Consider the following 19,039-nt stretch of genomic DNA (forward strand, 5'->3'; position numbering starts at 1 on the left):
TTGGCAATTTTAGCCTTAAATTTGTATAAAAATGTATCATCGTTCTAATTTTGTTATTTTTCCGTCCCATTTTCTTTTTAATTATTTTCTCTGAAGATCCAAATGTCACAAAGGCAAATAAAACAAGAACCACTAACTTTCATATACACACATACATGCAAAAAAGACTTTTTGAATCGTCACACAAAGTCAAACAGTCCCGGAACGAACAGAGAAATTGGAAACAGAAAATATTGCTCGTCATTTGAGCGAGATCCAAATTTTTATACGAACAAAGCAAACGGTTGCTCTCAGACTTTTTGATCAAAGATTTATTGAAAAACAGTTTTTTTGAGACCTCAGCAATCGGTTAACAGTTATTTAATGAAAAATACACATTAAAGTGGCAACCATCCTACGAAAAAAATGGACAGTGAAATGACACATTGGTAGATCTTCCAGAATCAAGGTAGGTATTTCTTATAAAAAAAGGACTCTTAATAGAATATAACAAGACTTAAACTTTGATTAGTAGCAAAGGTTTGTGGCCAAAAGGAGGTGTATATGAATTCTCCATGGGTACGATATAACAATCGTAAACAAAACTTAAAGCCTTACCAGTAAGCCTTACCTTACCCTACCCTGAAAGCACCATTTTCTCAGCTCACCATACTTCGGAGGATAGGTGGCAATCAAAATAAGAAAGAGTAGCGGCCTGCTGAAAAGATAATTAGCCATACAACACTTGAGACACTTAAAGGTCTCAAAATTGTTCAGCCTCAATAAAATGGAGCAATGAAAACAATCAAACTACAATTTTTAATAACACAAACATCAATGTTGCAATTACACTCCGGTCCTTCAATGTGCAACTAAATAAAAGGCAACGGCTCTGATAGGAGGGTAAGACCAATGGAGGTAGAGGACTCGAAAGATTACAAATACATATTATCTACATCGTATGTTTATTAGATATTACATACGAAATATGCCTTTTAGTCTCAACAGCTTTAGACTCACGCTACCAAAAATTGGTTGCATAATCGAAAAGTTCAAAAGTTCATACATATTGAGTATGAGTCTGAAAAAAAAAGTACTGCAGGTCATTTCCTGTTACTGTGGCGTCTGTTCTTCCTGAGTTATGTTTTGGCACACCGCCACCGTCCTTAAAAATGCCCTAGTCTGGATTTGTAGAAAAGATCTGAATAAATGTATCATTTTTTTTTTTTTTTATTATGACAGGTGGGATTTTAATTAAAACTGTCCAACAGGGACAACCATTAAATATTATGACAGAAAACTTGCCTTAGTTAGTGGTGAAAAAATAAGAATGTCTAAGATTTATGTCGGATGAGGTCCAGCGGGGGAGTTCTGCGCAGCAGAACTCGGTGGTCGCCAACTCGTTGGGGTAATTGTGTAGCCTCTGAATTTACTTGCTGCTGCTTCTCTGCATCTCCTCCTTCACCCATGGGAAGCCAAGCACCTCGTGGATTGTCTGCTTGTCGTGGGCCCCAGTGGCGATACGGAGGGCTCTATTTTCAAATGTGTTGATAGTCCGAATATTAGTCTTGCTGGTCGTGCCGAAAAGTTGGATCCCGTATGCCCAACTTGGCCGAATAATCGCCTTGTAGATTAGGATTTTCGAAAAGGTCCTTAGCTTCGACCTCTTACCCATCAGCCAATAGTACGCCTTTAATCTTACTTCACTATGCTTTCGCTTTTTGACTAGGTAAGGCTTTCAAGTAAGCCTCCTGTCTAGCGTGAAGTCTAGGTATCTTGGGTTTTCTACTTGTGGGATGGTCGAGCTGTTGAGGTGTACAGGTGGGCGATTTCCTTGATGGAGAGAAAAATGTGGTGTTATTCGCTTGAATACTCCACCTTCTTTGCCAATTTCCGAGAAGATCTAGTTGCTCCTGCATGACCGCAGCTGCCTCTAAAGCATTCTCAGCAGCGGTCAGGAAGGCGGTATCGTCCGCATAGGTCGCTGCCATTATGTTGGGGCTCCGCAAGACTGGGAGATCGGCCGTGTAGACATTTTATAATAAAGGGCCCAGCCTGCTGCCTTGAGGGACTCCGGCGCGGACCTCCCTGAGTCCGAAAGTGGCCTCTCTTCATCTGACCGCAAATTTGCGGTCCTTCAGGAACGACTCCAGGAAGAGGTAGTGAGGTCTGGGCAGGTTAGACCAGAGTGTATCAAAATGGCATGGGAATCATTCACTCTGAAAATAAGTGCACTTTCTACTGCAATTATAATGGATATACGTGAATACTTGTATGAATGCTAGTTTGTCAAAAAAAATTTTACTCTGTCCCTCGAAACTAAACTTTATGGTACCAACTAAGTTACTAAGGTACTAACTGTACCATATAGAGGTTTATATAATATCTACTACTCAGAAATTTTCGATGACCAGTTTTTCGAAACTGGCGCTCTTGACGAGGCGCTCGACCATGGGGTAAGGACAACACGGGCCACGAAAGTGGCGAACTTTACCTGTTGTGAGTTGTTAAACATTTAATTTTTATTTTTCTATTCTTTTATTAAATCTTCTAAATGATCTTTTCTTCATTAATGTTTTTTCCATTGAAGGGGTTTAACCTGAGGCATCCTTCCTCAACAATGCGACACTAACCATTCAGCCATTGTCCGAATGAAAAATCAAATGTCGAAATTACACCTGGTGTTTTGTGTCCCGTCTTATTTCTTTTTTATGATGTTAATCTAAGTAATAATATTTAGCATAAAAAAAATTAATTGAACAAGAAAGGAAAGCTAACTTAAGATCGGGTAACTTAAGAAAAATTAAAGCAGATCAGATCGGATATGAATCACAAATATCAGATATAGTTGCGCGATCATCATGAGAACTTTATTATAAAACCAATTTATTAGAATATAAATTTTAAAAAAGCATTAAGCTCATCAAATAAACAATTCCGATCGTTCAGTTATTTGGCAGATATAGGATAGAGACGGCCGATCCAATGAAATTTGGTAGGTCCAATCATTTGGCAAAAAATAAAATCTGTAAAAATTTCAAAGGTTACATCTTAAAAAACACGAAAGTTGTATTCCGTATTATTTTACTAAGATAGAATCCCAACTCTTTAAGGGGAGGGTAAGGTCAAATCATGCGAAAAAAGCCATGTTTTTGTGATTTTTTTCCTGACGACACAGTTAAAATTTATTTATTCAACCAACGCTATATTAAAGTATGACATTAGAAGAATGTTTAATAAAATTTTTACAAAAAAATATTTAAAAAATATGGCAATGGTAGCAATTGTCCGGACGTGTCGCAAAAAAAAGTTGAATTGCGGTGCCCCTCATAACTCGGTGCTGGATCGTTTGTAATCAAAAAATGAAAATTCATTCGTTAGATAATAGTTCGCCCCAGGTAACGCTGTAAATTTTTTTTGAAAATTGCAATTTTTTAATTTTTTCGAAGACTTTGAAGTGAAAAACTCAATTTTTTGGGAAAAAATCGGTTAATTTGTCATTGCAAAATCAAAATTATGAACAAAAAAAAAAAAACTCGACAGCGTTACCTCGTAAAATATGTACAGAAATGGTGTTTAAAATTTCAAAAGGATCGGTGCAGTAGTTTTGAAGTTATGAGGGGCACCGACTTTGAAAACGTGAGTTGTGGGAAAAACGCTTTAAAGTTTTAAACACAAAAAAATCCAGTGTAAAACGTTTGCAAGCAACTTCGTCAATAACTAATAACTTCGTCAATTTTGTTTAATTTGACTTGAAATTTTGACACACTATTCTTCAGATATTATGCATTCAATTTAAAAAATAAAAAAAAAATGAAAAAAATAAAAATTTAATACCTTACCCTCCCCTTAAGTCTAAAAATACCAAAATTATACCATTCCAGATCAATCAGTTATATGGCAGCTATAGGATATAGTAGGCCGATCCCGGCCTTTCCGACTTATATATAGCGTGCAAAGGAAAGAAGGGTGTGTGCAAAGTTTTAAATTGTTAGCTTTATAACTGATAGAATAGTTTGTGTAGAAATAGACAGACGAACAGACAGACATGCTCATATCAACTCAGGAGGTGATCCTGATCAAAAATATATATACTTAATAGGGTCGAAGATGTCTCCTTAACTGCGTTGCACACTTTTGACCAAAATTATAATACCCTCTGCAAGAGGTATAGACAAATTAGTAAGTAACTTACTACAAAAAATATATATATAAATATATATAAATAAATATAAATAAATACCTTATTAAAAAAAAGGTTGAGGCTTAGGTTTCTGATGAAAGATAACTTGGAATCTGTTGTTCAAAGGTGACCTGTTCTAAGTGAGTGCTGCCTTCAAGAGGTCTTGTTGTTGGCAGTGCAGGTGTGAATTGAGCGTATGGCGTGTACGACATCATTTGAGGCTTGGGCAAAGCTGAAGGAAGTACATCAACTAAGTGGGCTAAGTTTAAAGATGGAGGACGGCCAAAACAAAAACGGCCGACTAGAAAAAAGGGTGTGTGCAAAGACAGACAGAGGAACATACTCATGTGAACTCAGGAGGTGATCCTGATCAAAAATATATTTAATTTATAGTGTTGGAGATGTCTCACTGCGTGGTACATTTTGGACAAAATTAGAATACCCTCTGAAAGGGTATAAATACAAATGGTTGATTATTATGGTTTTTCTTTACTCTGGAACAGTGCATTCCAGACATGTTAACAAACAAAGACAAAAAGCTTAATAGACGTTTTTGCATTTAAATTAACATAAAAAACAAATCCGTCAATTGACCGGTAATTTTCGTTGAAGCTTTAGCTAAAAAAAATAGTTTCGCTAGTTTCTACGTGGTTGTTCGGCGTGTACTTACCTTAGGGTCAGCAAAGTAACCACCCACCGGTGAAGTTAGCGGTGTGATAAGTATTGCAGGGTATTTACAAAATCTACACGAGCAAGAACTGGTGGGACCAAGGACCAAACGTTGCAAGAACTTTATCTCTGAAAAATTGACTCTAACCAAATAATGAACTCGAAGCCCTTTCTTAGTTGCTTGTCACTGCTTAACTACTCAAGCTTAACTATATATAAATATAATTGGCTAATAATTCTAGAATGCCCAAAAAGTTACCATACTTTGTCTACCCAATATAACAAGCCTTTAGTTATGACTCAGGGATCAGTTTGTACAATTTCTTCTTGTAACTAGAAAATCCTGAAGATTTCGTCAAGATTCACCAAAGAGCCGGTCGTTGCTTCTACCTGCCTTGGAGGATTAATGAACAAAGATTCCATTTGTTGAATTTTTTTGGATTTTCGATCATTACTTTTAACGTTATTTTTATAATAACGGAGATTATATCTTAGTCTCTTGAGAATATGCTTACGAAATATAACATGAAAAATATGCTTACTATTTAAACTTTTCGATGCTCACCATTATAAAATTCTTGTTTGCTCTACGATTCCTCTACGCTTATAATTAGTAGTTCGTTAGTAGTTTCATAGGATAAATTGATTATAGATTTGAACAATGTTTAATTATGTTTTGTGGTGAAACATTAAATTTACCTATTAAAATAGTTACACGCATGATGTTGTTACTTCAATTTTTGGAAAACGTTTTAAAAAGAAATTTGGCCAACTCCATGTTTTTATTTTTTGTATGCTTTAAGTATCAATTTTTCCAAACTTTAATTTTATTATAAATGTATTTTTAAAGTTATATTTTGAAATCTATTATTCAAGGTTGACCTTAGACATATGGATGAACAACAAGGCAGTAACGTAGTTGACGTTGGTGTGGATTTGTCAGAGTTTTACATGTCTGTTGAATGGGATATATTAGAAGTACCAGCAGTAAGGTAAGAAATCTTATATGACATAATATAATCATAATATTTTCAATTAATTATGTCTTAAAATATACGATAGCATATGTCCGATGCGTGCTTTCTGAGCTTTGGGCTCGCCGCCCAATCCCTTCCTGGTATTAGGCCACATGATTTGCATCAACATGTCCACTTCCAAGATGAAATTGAGTCGCTTCCAAGGGGACTAGCTAGCATCCGCAAATGAAAGCCCGTGACAATGATTTGAGGCAGCCCTCAAATAGTTGAATTGGGCGCATATACATTTCAACGTCTAAATAAAAATTTGGGGATACATTACTATTCATTCCGAAGTTTACTGTTTACTTGTAACTGACGGCCGACACTGGGATCACCCCAAAATTGGATGCTTGGGTGCTAGACAGTTTCCTATAGCTTACTACTACTTAGCATTCTTCCGAGAAAGTATGCGGCTGTGGCTCGGCGGTTACCGCTGACTACAAACTTGACAGCTTTTAGTGCTGATACAGCGGAAAAAGCATGCGACTTACTTAACATAATTTGTAGACGTAGAAAACGCAGCTCAAGCTGCAAGGCTTAGGAAAATTTGATGCCATTCAGCCACAATTCTAAGCTATCTCAAAAAATAAGATGGCACTTGGACTAGTACATGTGAAGAATGGCGCTCAAACTACGTGATTGCATTGAGTCTAGAAGTATTATAAATATGGGAAGGAAAAACTGGATGTACACACTTAGAAAGGAGGAGCTGAGCGAAGTATGCAGAAAATTTGGTCTACCAGCGGACGGGACTGTGGAAACCATGAGATCCCTGGTGGCGAAGTGGGTCGATGAGCCCAAAGACGAAGTGCTGGCGTTAACACGAGGGTTCGAGGAAATTTTCGTGCAAAGGTCCACCTCCAGGCAGAGAGCGACAAGCGAGACCGAGAGACTCATAGAGAGCTTGGCGGTACCGAAGCCAAGAGTAGCAAGGACCATGGAGCCACAGTCAAGGAAGTATGTCTCGGTTTTGGTGGACTACGGTTTGGTGGTTTCGGTTCGACGGAACAGGAGACCCGTTGGAGTTCCTCGACCTAGTGACGTGATCCACAAAAACGTATGAACTGGATATAAACACGATCCCGAGGACCATGCCAGAGTTACTGCAGGATAGGGCTCAAAGATGGTTCATCATGAACGACGCAGAGTGGGCAACATGGGCCAAATTCAACCCAAGCTTAACAAGCATTTTTCTGACGAATGAATACTTCGAAAAGTTGGCGGATCAGATTCTTCAACGGGAGCAGCAACGTGGAAAACCATTCAAAGAGTACATGGTGGACCTACAGTTCCTAATGAAGCCACTGGGAAAAACTACGAAAGAGGTAATCGAGAAGCTCGTCGAAAAGAATATGAAATGAAAATTTTTATAGGGCCTCTTCTTAGAAGAAGTGATGGGCATGGCAGAGGAGTTCGAGGAGTTGGCGCAAGTCGCCACGGAACAACGATGAATCCACAGTCAACCGGCCGTAGAGGAAAGGTGGCAAAGGGAGGAACCGCAGCATGGCGAGGTAGCAGTGTACCAAAGGGATTAATGGACCCAGAGAGGAAAACGGGATGAGTTCCACCACCCGGCCATCCAAAACACAATGGACACCAAGGTGGCAGAGCAACCTACATTAAGGTTGGATGCCTAGATGGCAGCCTGAGGGCCAGCACAAATCGGCTCACCAACGACCGGACCGCACAGATGTGGTGGCAAGGGCCATTGGGCGAGCGGGTGCAGGAACCCAACAATGTTGCTCTGCAAGATGTGCGGCGCGACAGGGGTAAGGAGCACAGAATGCTGCCAGCAGTCCCAGCAACAGGGAGGAGAGCAGGGATCGCACGGTGCTGCCTCTCAAAATTAATAGGAGGACTGTCCGGAGACGAGCAGCAGTTGACAGAAACCATCGAGGTTGGAGGCTCAGAAGTAAAGGCCATGCTGGATACAGAAGCAACGGCAAGTTCTGAGGAACTAGCAGAGAGCCCGGAAATCACCGGGCAACGCATCGCGACAAGGAGACTGTTGAAGTTGGCCAATGGAAGCCATACGGAGACACGCGCCGCATTCCAAGCAAGAATAAGCTTCGGTGACAAGACAAAGACCCTGAATCTGATGGTGATGCCAGGACAGTCAACAGCGACATGCGCAGGCAAACCCAAAAATACAGAGAGAGGTAAACGCGAAGATTAAAGAGCTGCTGGAGAAAGGATGCATCGAGCCTTCGAATAGCGCAGTTCATTGTGATGGTGAAGAAGAAAACGGGTTATTGGAGGATGTGCGTGGACTTCCGGCAGATTAACGCAAAATCGATAAAAGATGCGTACCCGATGCCACGGATCAATTAAATTTTGGAGCAACTGAGGGGGGCGAGATTATTCAGCAGCCTCGAATTGAAGGACGGTTATTGGCAAATGCCGCTAGAGAAAGGAAGCAGGAAAGGTTTCACCGTACCAGGGAATGGTCTGTACATGGACCATTCATGGTCCATGGTACATGGTCTCTGGCATGGTCTGTACCAGTTGAAGTTGGACGCACCAAGGAGGAACATATGGGAAACCCAGGAGGTGTTCAGGAGGTTGAAAGCGGCGAACCTGCGGATAAATGTGGAAAAATGCCATTTCTTCAGGCAGGAGCTGCTATAATTGGGACACCGAATAACGAGCCAGGGGTTCCTCATGGATCCAGGAAAGGTCGCCGCAATTACGGAGCTACAACCCCCGAAAAACGTCAAGGGAGTACGCCAGTTCATCGGGATGGAATCATGGTATCGGCGGTTCGTTCCAGATTTTGCAGAAATCGCGAAGCCCCTGAACGATCTGCTAGAGTTTGCTTAGATTACCCAGTGCCCAGATTTTGAGAAAAGATTTGTGCTGCAAACGGACGCCAGCGACTACGGTGTCGGGGCGGTCCTGACCTAGGACACTGAAGAGGGGGAGCAAGTGATCGCATTCGCCAGTCGGACGTTGATTGGGGCTGAAAAAAATTTATTTATTTATTTATTTATTTATTTCGCCAATGGACAAATCCTTACATGGCTACATAACATAACAACTTACACCTAATAAATAAAACTACAAAATTAACAAAAACTTAATAAATGCCTTAATAACTTGTGTTTTAACACACCCTTATCAGAGCCCCACTCAGTTCGGAGGCTAGGCGGCAAAGAATTAAAATAAGAAAGAGCCCGCTCTATCGGCTCATTTAAGAAATAATTGGCCCTATGACATTTGACCCGAAAGGGGGCAAAGGTACGAAGATCCCTTTGAGGAACATTAAAATTAACGAGTCCCAACAAAAAAGGACAATCAATGTTATTAACGATTAAATTATTTAAAAAGGTTAACGCTGCCAGTTTACGCCGATCCTCCAACGTGCAAACGTTCAGAAGAAGGCAACGGCTCTGGTATGAAGGAACAGGATCCTGAAACCTTAGAGGCAGAAGTGCAAATTTTAAAAATTTTTTCTGGAGTCGCTCAATTCTATTGGAACGAACTTTACACTCCGGGTTCCAAATGATTGAGGCATACTCCAGCTTCGACCGAATGAATGCAGCATAGACGCTGAGGCTCGAGTATGGACTTTTAAACTGGTTCACGTGCCTCTTAACAAAGCCCAGCATAGCATACGCTTTAGGTAAAATGTAGTCTAAGTGACCCGAAAATTTAAATTTGCTGTCGAATAAGACACCAAGGTCTAACACCTCTTCTTTAGCTGCCAAATTATAATTATTGATGGAATAACCCGTACAGATTTCAAGAGACCGCCTACTGTAACGGGTAAACAAACACTTAGATAAGTTTAATGGAAGAAGATTGCGGGAGCACCATGAGTAAACTCTGGATATATCCTCCTGTAACAAGTAACTGTCACTAATGCAGCTAATCTCTTTATAGATTTTAAGGTCATCCGCATACATTAAAAAGTGCGAATGACGAAAGCATGACGAGATGTCATTAATGAAAATGATAAATAGAAGAGGTCCAAGAGAGCTGCCTTGTGGAAGACCAGAGGAGGTGACAAATGGACTTGAGATAGCGTCTCCAACAGTAACGTGGCAAGGTCGGTCAGCCAGATAAGACTCGAACCAACTTAATAGGCAGGAATGAATACCTAACTTATATAATTTGGCCAGAAGGGCAGCATGACGCACTTTGTCGAAGGCTTTGGAGAAGTCGGTGTAAATGGCATCAACCTGAAATCGGTTTTCAAAAGCTTCAAAGCAGTGCTTAGAAAAGACAGCTAAATTAGTGGTAGTGGACCTCCCAGGCAGAAAACCATGCTGGTTGGGGGATATGTAATTGCGAGCCAGAAAAGTCAATTTTTTAGTTACTATCCGCTCCAGTATCTTAGCGACGTTGCAAATTTTGGCTATAGGTCGATAGTTAGTAACATCACACCTACTGCCACCTTTGTGAATAGGCGTTATAGAAGTAATCTTCCACCGGTGGGGGAATCTACCAGAAGAGAGCGAAAAGGAGAACAGCAGTTGAAGGGGAGTAGAAAGAGAAGCGATACTCCTCTTAAGAAAGAATGGGGAGATACCGTCCACGTCAGGTGTGAGCGACTCGGTCAGATGTCCAGTGGCTTCAACTAGGTCACCGTCCAAAACGTCCATGTTACTCACATTAAGAAAAGGCTCAATGCTAAGAAGAGTTTCATGATCACTCCAAGGAACCTTCGGCTCCAAGTTAGAGGCAAAGTATTTTGCAAAAAGATCAGAAACGCCCTGATCCGAGTCGGCTGCTAAATTACCATAACATATGGATGAAGGTATGTCCGATTTTGACTTTTTGCTGTTAACAAACCGCCAAAAAGCTTTAGGATTGGATCGAAGGCTAGCTTCGACATCGGATATATACTGATTGTAGAGGAACTTATTAAGGAAATCAAATTCCCGCTTAAATTGCCGGTACAGCTCTCCTGCTCGAGTCTCACCTGTCAATATAAATCGTTTGTAGTGCTTATCCCTTCTATTCTTTAAGTTTTTTAAACCTTTTGTGTACCAGGGAAGCCTATAGGATCTTCGTACCCTCACAGGGGCATAAGTATCAATAATATTAAAAAGGGCAACCAAGAACTTAGTATAACAATCATCGATTGAGCCATCCGAAAAAAGGGAAACCCAATCAAAGGCTGAAATAGAGGCGTTAATAAGTGACAAGTTAGTATCATTCAGATGATAATATGGAATGGGGGAAGCAGAAGGCAAAAAACTATAAAACTCAATATTAATTACCAACGGCTTGTGGTGCATATCACAAGGACTTAATGGTACATTGCATAATTCTACTTTACTATTAATCAAATTATTTAAAAATATAAGATCAAGAATTTTGGAAAAATCATTAAAAATATTATTTACTTGGGAGAGGCCCAGACTAAAAATATCATCTAAAACTACAATTTCATGACTCTGGTGAACGTTGCTAGGTAGCATGCAGGGAGATTCCGGGTCCCAAGACCAGACAATGGAGCTCAGGTTGAAATCGCCAGCTACCATCAAAGCGGTAGGGTCCGACGTTCTAGCACAGACACTAGTGATGTTTTCCATATGCGCATGATATATACTGAATGCGCTGTTCGGAGGGATGTATGATGCAATGATGACGAACGGGCCATGGACGCCCTGGATTGAGACCGCAAGCTGATCCAGTAAAGGGTCGGCCACCGGAAGGCGCAGTGGTGTAGCCTGAAGAGATCGACGGATAGCGATGATCACACCTCCACCTCGCTCACACTGGGTACTGAATGCATCTCGGTCCTTTCGAAATACATGGTACAAATTAGGCTCGAAGAACTCAGAGGAGCTGAATTTGTCATTGAGCCAGGTTTCCACAAGGATGATTACATCAAAATCACAGGCAGAAGAATTGAGGAATACCATCCGGGTCTTGGTTCTCATACCCGATATATTTTGGAATAGAACTTTTTAGGCTTTTATTAGGGTCCAAGGACGACGAGTAGCTACAGTCCAAACTGGGAATTGGACGGCAAGGCGGTGATGGTGAAAGTGCACTCCTGGTACTGGTGCATGTGGAGGCATATCCAATACGCATAGCTTGCAAAATAGCCGACAAGGACACATAGAAATTTCCATTAGACTCATCAGTAGACCTGCGAGAGTCCAGTAGCAAGGCAGATTCCGTGCCAGGTGAAAACATTGAACGTTCATAGTCAGGCACATCCAAACGCAGCAAAGATCCACCCACGGGTCCAAAACGTAAATAAACATCTTCCATCGGCGAAAAGAAAGCACCAGCGAGTGGCCCAACGAAAAGAGATAAGATAAGCGATGCGCTGCCAACGTCTCGATTACCATCGTCTTGTTGTTGCTGGGCATCCACAAGTGAAGATAAGAAATAAACAACTCGCCTTGAAAAAAGTTGTTGTTGTTGAAGAATATCGATCAGCAAACGAAGCCAATTATTGGAGGAATTGAAGACAGCGTCAACCGTTACCATGAACGCCCACGCCGATTGTTGTTGGTAGCGCAGCAGAGAGCAATCGGGGTGACGAACTGCAGCTTGAGAAGAAAACGATGTAACGGCGCCAGCGGCGCCGCTTACTGGGGGTTTTTTGAAGATTGCGAATGCGGTAAAGGTAGAATCGCCGGGAGGTCAATAACCTTAGCCGGCTCTCTATGAACAAACCGGCTGACTTTTACCGACATAGGCCAAAAATCGTCATTGAAGACTGTTGGGAAATTTTGCTCCGGAACTCCCAATTTAAAATTGACGAACTTGAGGGCGTTGATGTCAGCATCCTTTTTGATCAGCCTAGCACAGACTAAATCATTGGGCTCCACGTTCAGCTTATCTGCGACAAATTTGCACAATGCATCCGGTTGGGTAGACGTCGCGAATTTACCCACATGAAGGTATTTCAAGGTGGGAAGCACTTGAAGTTGAGCGCAACTGGGAGCTTGTCCCAGAATGCGCCTATTAGGGTTGATCCGCTTCTTCTTCTTCGGGACAGCCCCCTTAGATGCCGTTGGGGCCTGCCCCAGAGTAGCCTTTATGCTCCCAGTGCTGGTGGGCATAGCAGGGGGAGCAACAACTTGCACCCCAGCCGAGGAGGCGCGTCCAGCAGGCACAGCCGCTCCATTTACCAGGGCTAGGTCAACTTTGGCATTAAGGCTTTCGAAGCGGGACTCCAGATCTAGAACTTTATGATTTAGCTCATCAATTTTGGAATGCGAATCATTTCCAATGACGCAGTTATCACATTGCCACATTAAGTTCGGAATGTTAATAAGTAGTTTTATAGCCTCCGAGGGCAAATCAACACAAGCGGTGTGATAGGCACGCCGGCAGATCGACGCGCACCTAACGGCCTCACACCCACGAAGTTGGGTAGCAGTAACTTCTGCACTGCACTCGGTGCAAACGAGAGGCGACATGAGCGAAAAAGTAGACGTCCGAACTCAAAGAAAGCTAGATGAAGACTATGAAAATTACTCGGTGACGGAGAAGGAGTACCTGGCAATAGTGTGGGCGACCAAACAAATGAGACCCTACCTGGAGGGATACCAGTTCGACGTGATCACGGATCATATGGCGCTAAAGTGGCTTAAAAATGTCGAGAGGCTGCTTGGGAGAATAGCGAGGTGGGTGTTCAAGCTGCAGCAGCATGACTACGTCATCTGCTACAGAAAGGGTAAATGTGGTCGCCGACGCGCTGTCCCGCCAGCCAGTATTGGCGAAACTAAGAAGTGCCACGGAGACTGAATTCAAAGAATGCGTGAGGATAAGCGCGCTGATGAAGACAAGTCCGCAGAAGTTTCCGGATTACGTTGAAGAGGTCGGCTTGATTTACCGCCCGTCCCACCTAGAGCCGAATGCGAGGAAGTGGCATCGTGGAAATTATGCGTGCCGACGGATACGAGGCAGCAGGTTCTCCTCAAGGAGAACCATGACCCAGGCGTGAGGACAACAATAGCCAAAGTGGTCGCTAGATATTTCTGGCCAAGGATGCAGAGGGACATCCGAAAATATGTCCGGAGGTGCAAAATTTGCCGAAACAGGTGATCGAAATATGGAAAAACAATGGAGGTGCTTATAATTGATCGGTTTTCGAAGTGGACGGAAATGGTGCCACTTCGAAAAGCAACGACCAAGGCGCTGCAGTGAGCTATCCGAGAAAGAATCGTCGCTTGATATGGAGTACCAAAGATAATGGTGACGGACAACGGCGTACAGTTCACTAGCCGAAACTTTAAGAAGTTCCTCGGGGAGCTCGGCGTGCGCGACCAATTTACCGCACCATACATGCCGCAGGAGAATCCCACGGAAAGAGAGAACAGGACGGTTAAGACTATGATCGCCCAGTTCGCTGGGAAGGATCAAAGGACTTGGGACGAGCACTGGCCAGAGCTAATGCTGGCAGTGGTGGAGTCCACAGGGTATTCGCCGTGTTTTGTGACGCAGGGCAGGGAGCAAAGGATGCCACGTGCCCTGTTTGACGAAAACGCCTAAGGCATAGGAGCTGGGCAAGGCACGCCAACGGAGAACGCGACAAAGCTGAAGTAAGTCTTTCAGGTAGTTGGCAGGAACATGAAGCAAGCGGCCCAGTACCAGGAGCGGCACTATAATTTAAGGAGGCGGAAGTGGAGCCCAAAGGTCGGCGAGACAGTGTGAATGAAGGGGCACCACTTATCGAAGGCGGCCGAAGGATTCGCGGCGAAACTGGCGCCATGGTATGACGGGCCCTACACGGTCGTGGATTTCGTGTCGCCGCCGATTGCCATTTCACGGCATGGGGGGAAACAAAGAGAAGAGGGCACACGTCAGTGAGCTAAAGTGACAAGATGTAGAGCCACCGGAAAAGGACAAAGGAACACAAAACAAAAACAGAAAGGAGCGGAGATCATCAAATCATGAAGGTCAGCTTCCAATTGAAATGCCTGTGTTCTGGAGTGTATAGTTGCTTGAACTACATGGCGAGCTGATACAGCTGATTGACCTATTCCAAGAAGGTTTGTGTCTTTTCGATCGCGCTTAAGTTTTAGAATTTTGGATAACTCCTCTGTTATAAAGTTTACCTGTGACCCAGAATCTAAAAGCACACGAGCAGTGTGCATTTGACCATTGCTACCTGTAATGTTAACAAGGGCTGTAGCTAATACAATTTGATTTGAGTCGGCTGTCATCGCGTGGTGGACGGCAGAGGTGGTCAAAGGTTGTGTCACCAACGGCTCTTGAGTGGAAGCTAGCTCTGACGGTGAAGAATCGGAGCTGTATCTATGAAGCAGTGAATGATGTGGCTTCGAACACACGCGGCACTTAGAGGATTGACACGTAAGAACGGAATGCCCTTTCCTGAGGCAGTTTATGCACAATGGGAATGTTTTAGCGAATTTGAATCGTGTAGCGACCGTTGCGGCCACAAACGAACTGCACGCGTGAATGTAGTGATCCACAGCTTTGCAATAATAGCATTTTGGATCCTGGGTTCGAGTAGTATTGGCAACGGACAAGGAAGTTTTACTAAAGTTCTTTACAGAATTTGGCCGCCCCAGCTTACGAGACCTTTGCGTGCTTGACGTAGCTTCATCTGCTGCTAAATGTTGGTAGCGTTTATTGAGTGCATCTTGGCAGTCCTGCCAAAGGGGGATGTTTTGAAAGTCTAAACTTTCTTCCCATTTAGACTTAGTTTTTGCGTCCACTTTGGTCATGACGATGTGTATGAGCATTGCATTTGCTATTACTTTGTCACTGCCTAATGAAAGCAAGGATTCGTAGATAGCTGTGACAGTATCTATCATGTGACGTAGTAATAAGGCGGACGGACCCTGCATTGAGGGAATGTCGAAGAGGCGTGAGATACAATCAAAAAAAATTAAACACTGATTGTCGTACACCCGATTTAAGGCGGCTAGTGCCTTTGGGTAATTGGTCTCAGTTATTTGATATGCTTTCACGGTCCCCAACGCTTCTTTCTCCAGACATGACAACAGGTGATTAAATTTTTCGACGTCGCTAAGAGTTGGATCGCTATCTATGAGACTAGTGAATAAACCAATAAAGTTCTTGTACTCTGAGTAGCATCCGGAAAACTTAGGTAAATTCATTCGAGGTAAATTTTTATTATGGGAGCTTGTGGTATTAAGGGTCGAGTTAAGTAATGGTGGTCTTTGATTCTGTCCAATAGCTGACATATAAAGAGATTTTGTGGCTACACACTTATCCTCAAGCTCAGCTCGCGAGGACAATGCCGGATTAATGGACTCAATTTCATCTTGAAGGTTAAATGCACGATTTATGTAATTGTTTAAAATGTCTAATCTGCACTCTAATTCGCTGCCTCGAATGGATACGATTTGTTGTTGCATAAACTCTCCCATGCGGTCTATGTCACCCTTAACACTTTCAAGACGCGAGAGTAATAAGTTAGCACGATCGTTGCCATCATTGACATCATGTGCACTTGAACTTTGTTGACGACTTAAACGTCGCTTCGGAGCCATGATGCAATTTTACGCTAAAATGTCAATATAAGTGAATCTTTGCCAGCCAATGATTTAATTTAAATTGAATTCTCAAGTAGAAAGCACAGTTATCTAGTGTTACGATAGGTTATTGATTGAACTTATTTTAACTTTGGAACCTTGTTATAACTTTACCCGAATTGTATGTGAGCTGAAGACAAATACAGCAGAGAGACAAATTGAACAACTCGAATCCACTAAACTCGGACTAAGCGCAATCAAGGTGCTGCAACGATTCCCAAAGCTCCCTCTGATCGATGAACTGTATTTTTGCTGTATGTATGTGTGTGTGATGTGTGCGATGGTATGTGCATGTGAAGAGAGAAAGAACGGCACCAAGCAACTAAAGAACCAACCTGTAATCTTGACACGTGTTTGCCTCAAAACTTACGCCTTGGCTGATTTTTGCAGGCTTATGTATGTAGGTCATTTACCGAAATTTTATCAATTTGTTACTTAGCGATTAAGGAAATCCAGCGGCGTGTCCAGTACAAGCCCAAACTGAGATTTCACGGTGACTGTATATATGTAAAGCTGATCTGCTGTATGAACGGTGAATTCCAGCGGCGTGTCGAGTACAAGCCCGAACTGAGATTCCACGGTGAATGTATAGCTGATCTGCTATGTATATATGATGATACGTCCTTCTGGGTCCACCCGGGGGCGCCAAAAAATGTTTGCTCCAAATTGGCAAACTGCGAAAATGCCTGTTTCAGGCCAGCAACTATGGTCCCAGTAACAACGCATCAACCGAATTCAATCCAAGTTCTTTTATTACTGTCTCCTATCTGCTCCTTCTATTCTTTTCTTCGAAACTGCGACGCAGCGAGTAACAAGAGCGAGTACTACTTACTACTTAACAGAGTGATAACATTTTTAGGCGGTACAATTCAAATATTTCTCCTAAGTATGGGAATAAGGAACACACGTAGAGATCTTGCAGCTCGTGCTCGTTGGGGGTTATTTTATTTGCTCGTAGCTTGCTATGCCCCGTCTCATAGCTAAGTAGCCCAAGTTGCGAGTTCTACGTATTTCCCTTACCTATTATCCGCCTAAAAATGTTATCACTCTGTTAAGTAGTAAGTAGTACTCGCTCTTGTTACTCGCTGCGTCGCAGTTTCGTAGCAAAGCGACGGGCGATCCCGTGACCTATAATACCGCCAACCCCACGCCCAAGGACGGAGCCCAAGGAGGACGAACCATGGACAAAGAGGCCGTGGTTATGGCCGGCCCTAGACGGCCGGGGGCAAAAAAGACGTCCCGGAGGAGAGGTGGCTACCGAAGCCTTGCGCAAGGGTGGCAGGAGAGGTGGAAAGGCGGAGAAACGGTCCAAAAGGTGGGCCGTCGTAACGCACGTGGAAGCAAAATGCTTCCTAAAAATAATTGAGAAAAAAAAACAACAAAACAAAAAAAAAAAATAAGATAAAACTAATAGGTAATAAATAATAGAAAATAAGGGAATAAAATAAAAAAAAAAGAAAAGGGGTAAAAAATAGGGAAGGGATAACAAAAAAATATATATATGAAAAGTTTAAAAAAAAAAAAAATTAATTAGTACAAAAAAAAATTATAGAAAAAATATTACTAAAAAACTAATAAAAACAAAAAAAGATTTTAAGTATATAGAAAATATTACTAAAACAAAAAAGAGGGGAAAAAAATAAACGAACAGGAACACATATGTACGTTGGGGAGGGGAGCGGTCAGACGATCCCGAAGAGGAGGGAAAAGTGGATAGGTATCCATACTGCAACGGCCGAGAATCAATTTTTTTTGGTACGTTTATGATGAGACCCGCGAAACATTGTCCGGACAACCGTGACATTTAGTCTCACACGCCAAGAAACGTAGGAGGGGAGCAAAGGAGGGTCGAGGGGGGAGCAAAAGGCGGCAAAAAGGGGTCAAGCACCGGTCAACAACCGAGCGGTCACGGGGAATATTCCCAAGATCAGTACGGTGGCTTGGGGGGAAAGTAAAGGTGCCTTGAGTCAAGGAGCGAAGGGGGCGGGGAGGGGCAAAACGCCTCCGCCCCGTGGGAAGACGGAACCAACATGGAACGTAACGGTTCCCGGAGCCGCAGTGAAACGATGGAAAGGTAGTCAAAGGGGGAGGAGGGATCAGCACGCCGCGCCTGCGCGTGTTAGGAAAGTGCGTCGGGATGAGCAACAGCGAAGGAGCAAGGAGCAATGGGAGGTGCGACGCAAAGTGCGGAACAGTAGAAACTATAGCAACAGTAGAGGTCCGTGGCCGGGAGAGACGCACGGACGGCTACCCGCCAACGGGAAAGTGGCGTGATTTTGGAAGTAGGATTAACGGCAGGAGAAGAATCCAGGGGGATCAACGGGCGCTGTAACCAATATAAAAGGAGGCATTAGAGCGAATCGGCAGGAGTCTATTTAGGAAGCTTGTAGCGTTAAGTTGGAGGACCGCCTTTGGAGAGTCCGTTATTCAAGTGATAGAGCGTTTCTAAAAAGGACTCGGTGGTTTGAGCTGAAGAACCGCCTTTGGAGAGTCCAACATCCCAAAGAAAGGAGAACGTAAAGAACGAGCTAAGAAAGGATCCGTTGCAGGGCGGTTCCTCTACAAGCCCAGGGTATTGAAGTCGAATTGGGCCATTCCCGTCCTAGGCATGTAGCCTTGCAAGGAAGTGAGGAAAGGACAAGTCTGGAGTACGCCTTGCCGACTCCTGAAATGGCAACCAATAGGCATAGTTC

At 42.9% G+C, this 19,039-nt stretch overlaps 1 protein-coding gene across 10 annotated transcripts in view; it reads left to right on the plus strand.

The window, feature by feature from the left end:
* Positions 1-19,039, plus strand: part of nAChRalpha4 (nicotinic acetylcholine receptor alpha4) — a 270,245-nt gene that overhangs the window by 184,775 nt on the left and 66,431 nt on the right. For 8 of the 10 annotated variants that reach the window (XM_070279509.1, XM_070279508.1, XM_070279511.1 and 5 more), the window contains one exon: positions 5,708-5,823. In XM_070279509.1, the coding sequence (XP_070135610.1) occupies positions 5,708-5,823 (116 nt within the window). Of the gene's footprint in view, positions 1-263; positions 449-5,707; positions 5,824-5,893; positions 6,030-19,039 lie in introns of those variants that run through there. The other 2 variants (XM_043212508.2, XM_070279513.1) reach the window with 2 other exon arrangements.

The sequence above is a fragment of the Drosophila bipectinata genome, chromosome 3L (genome assembly GCF_030179905.1).
Source record: "Drosophila bipectinata strain 14024-0381.07 chromosome 3L, DbipHiC1v2, whole genome shotgun sequence".
NCBI classification, from domain to species: Eukaryota; Metazoa; Arthropoda; class Insecta; order Diptera; family Drosophilidae; genus Drosophila; species Drosophila bipectinata.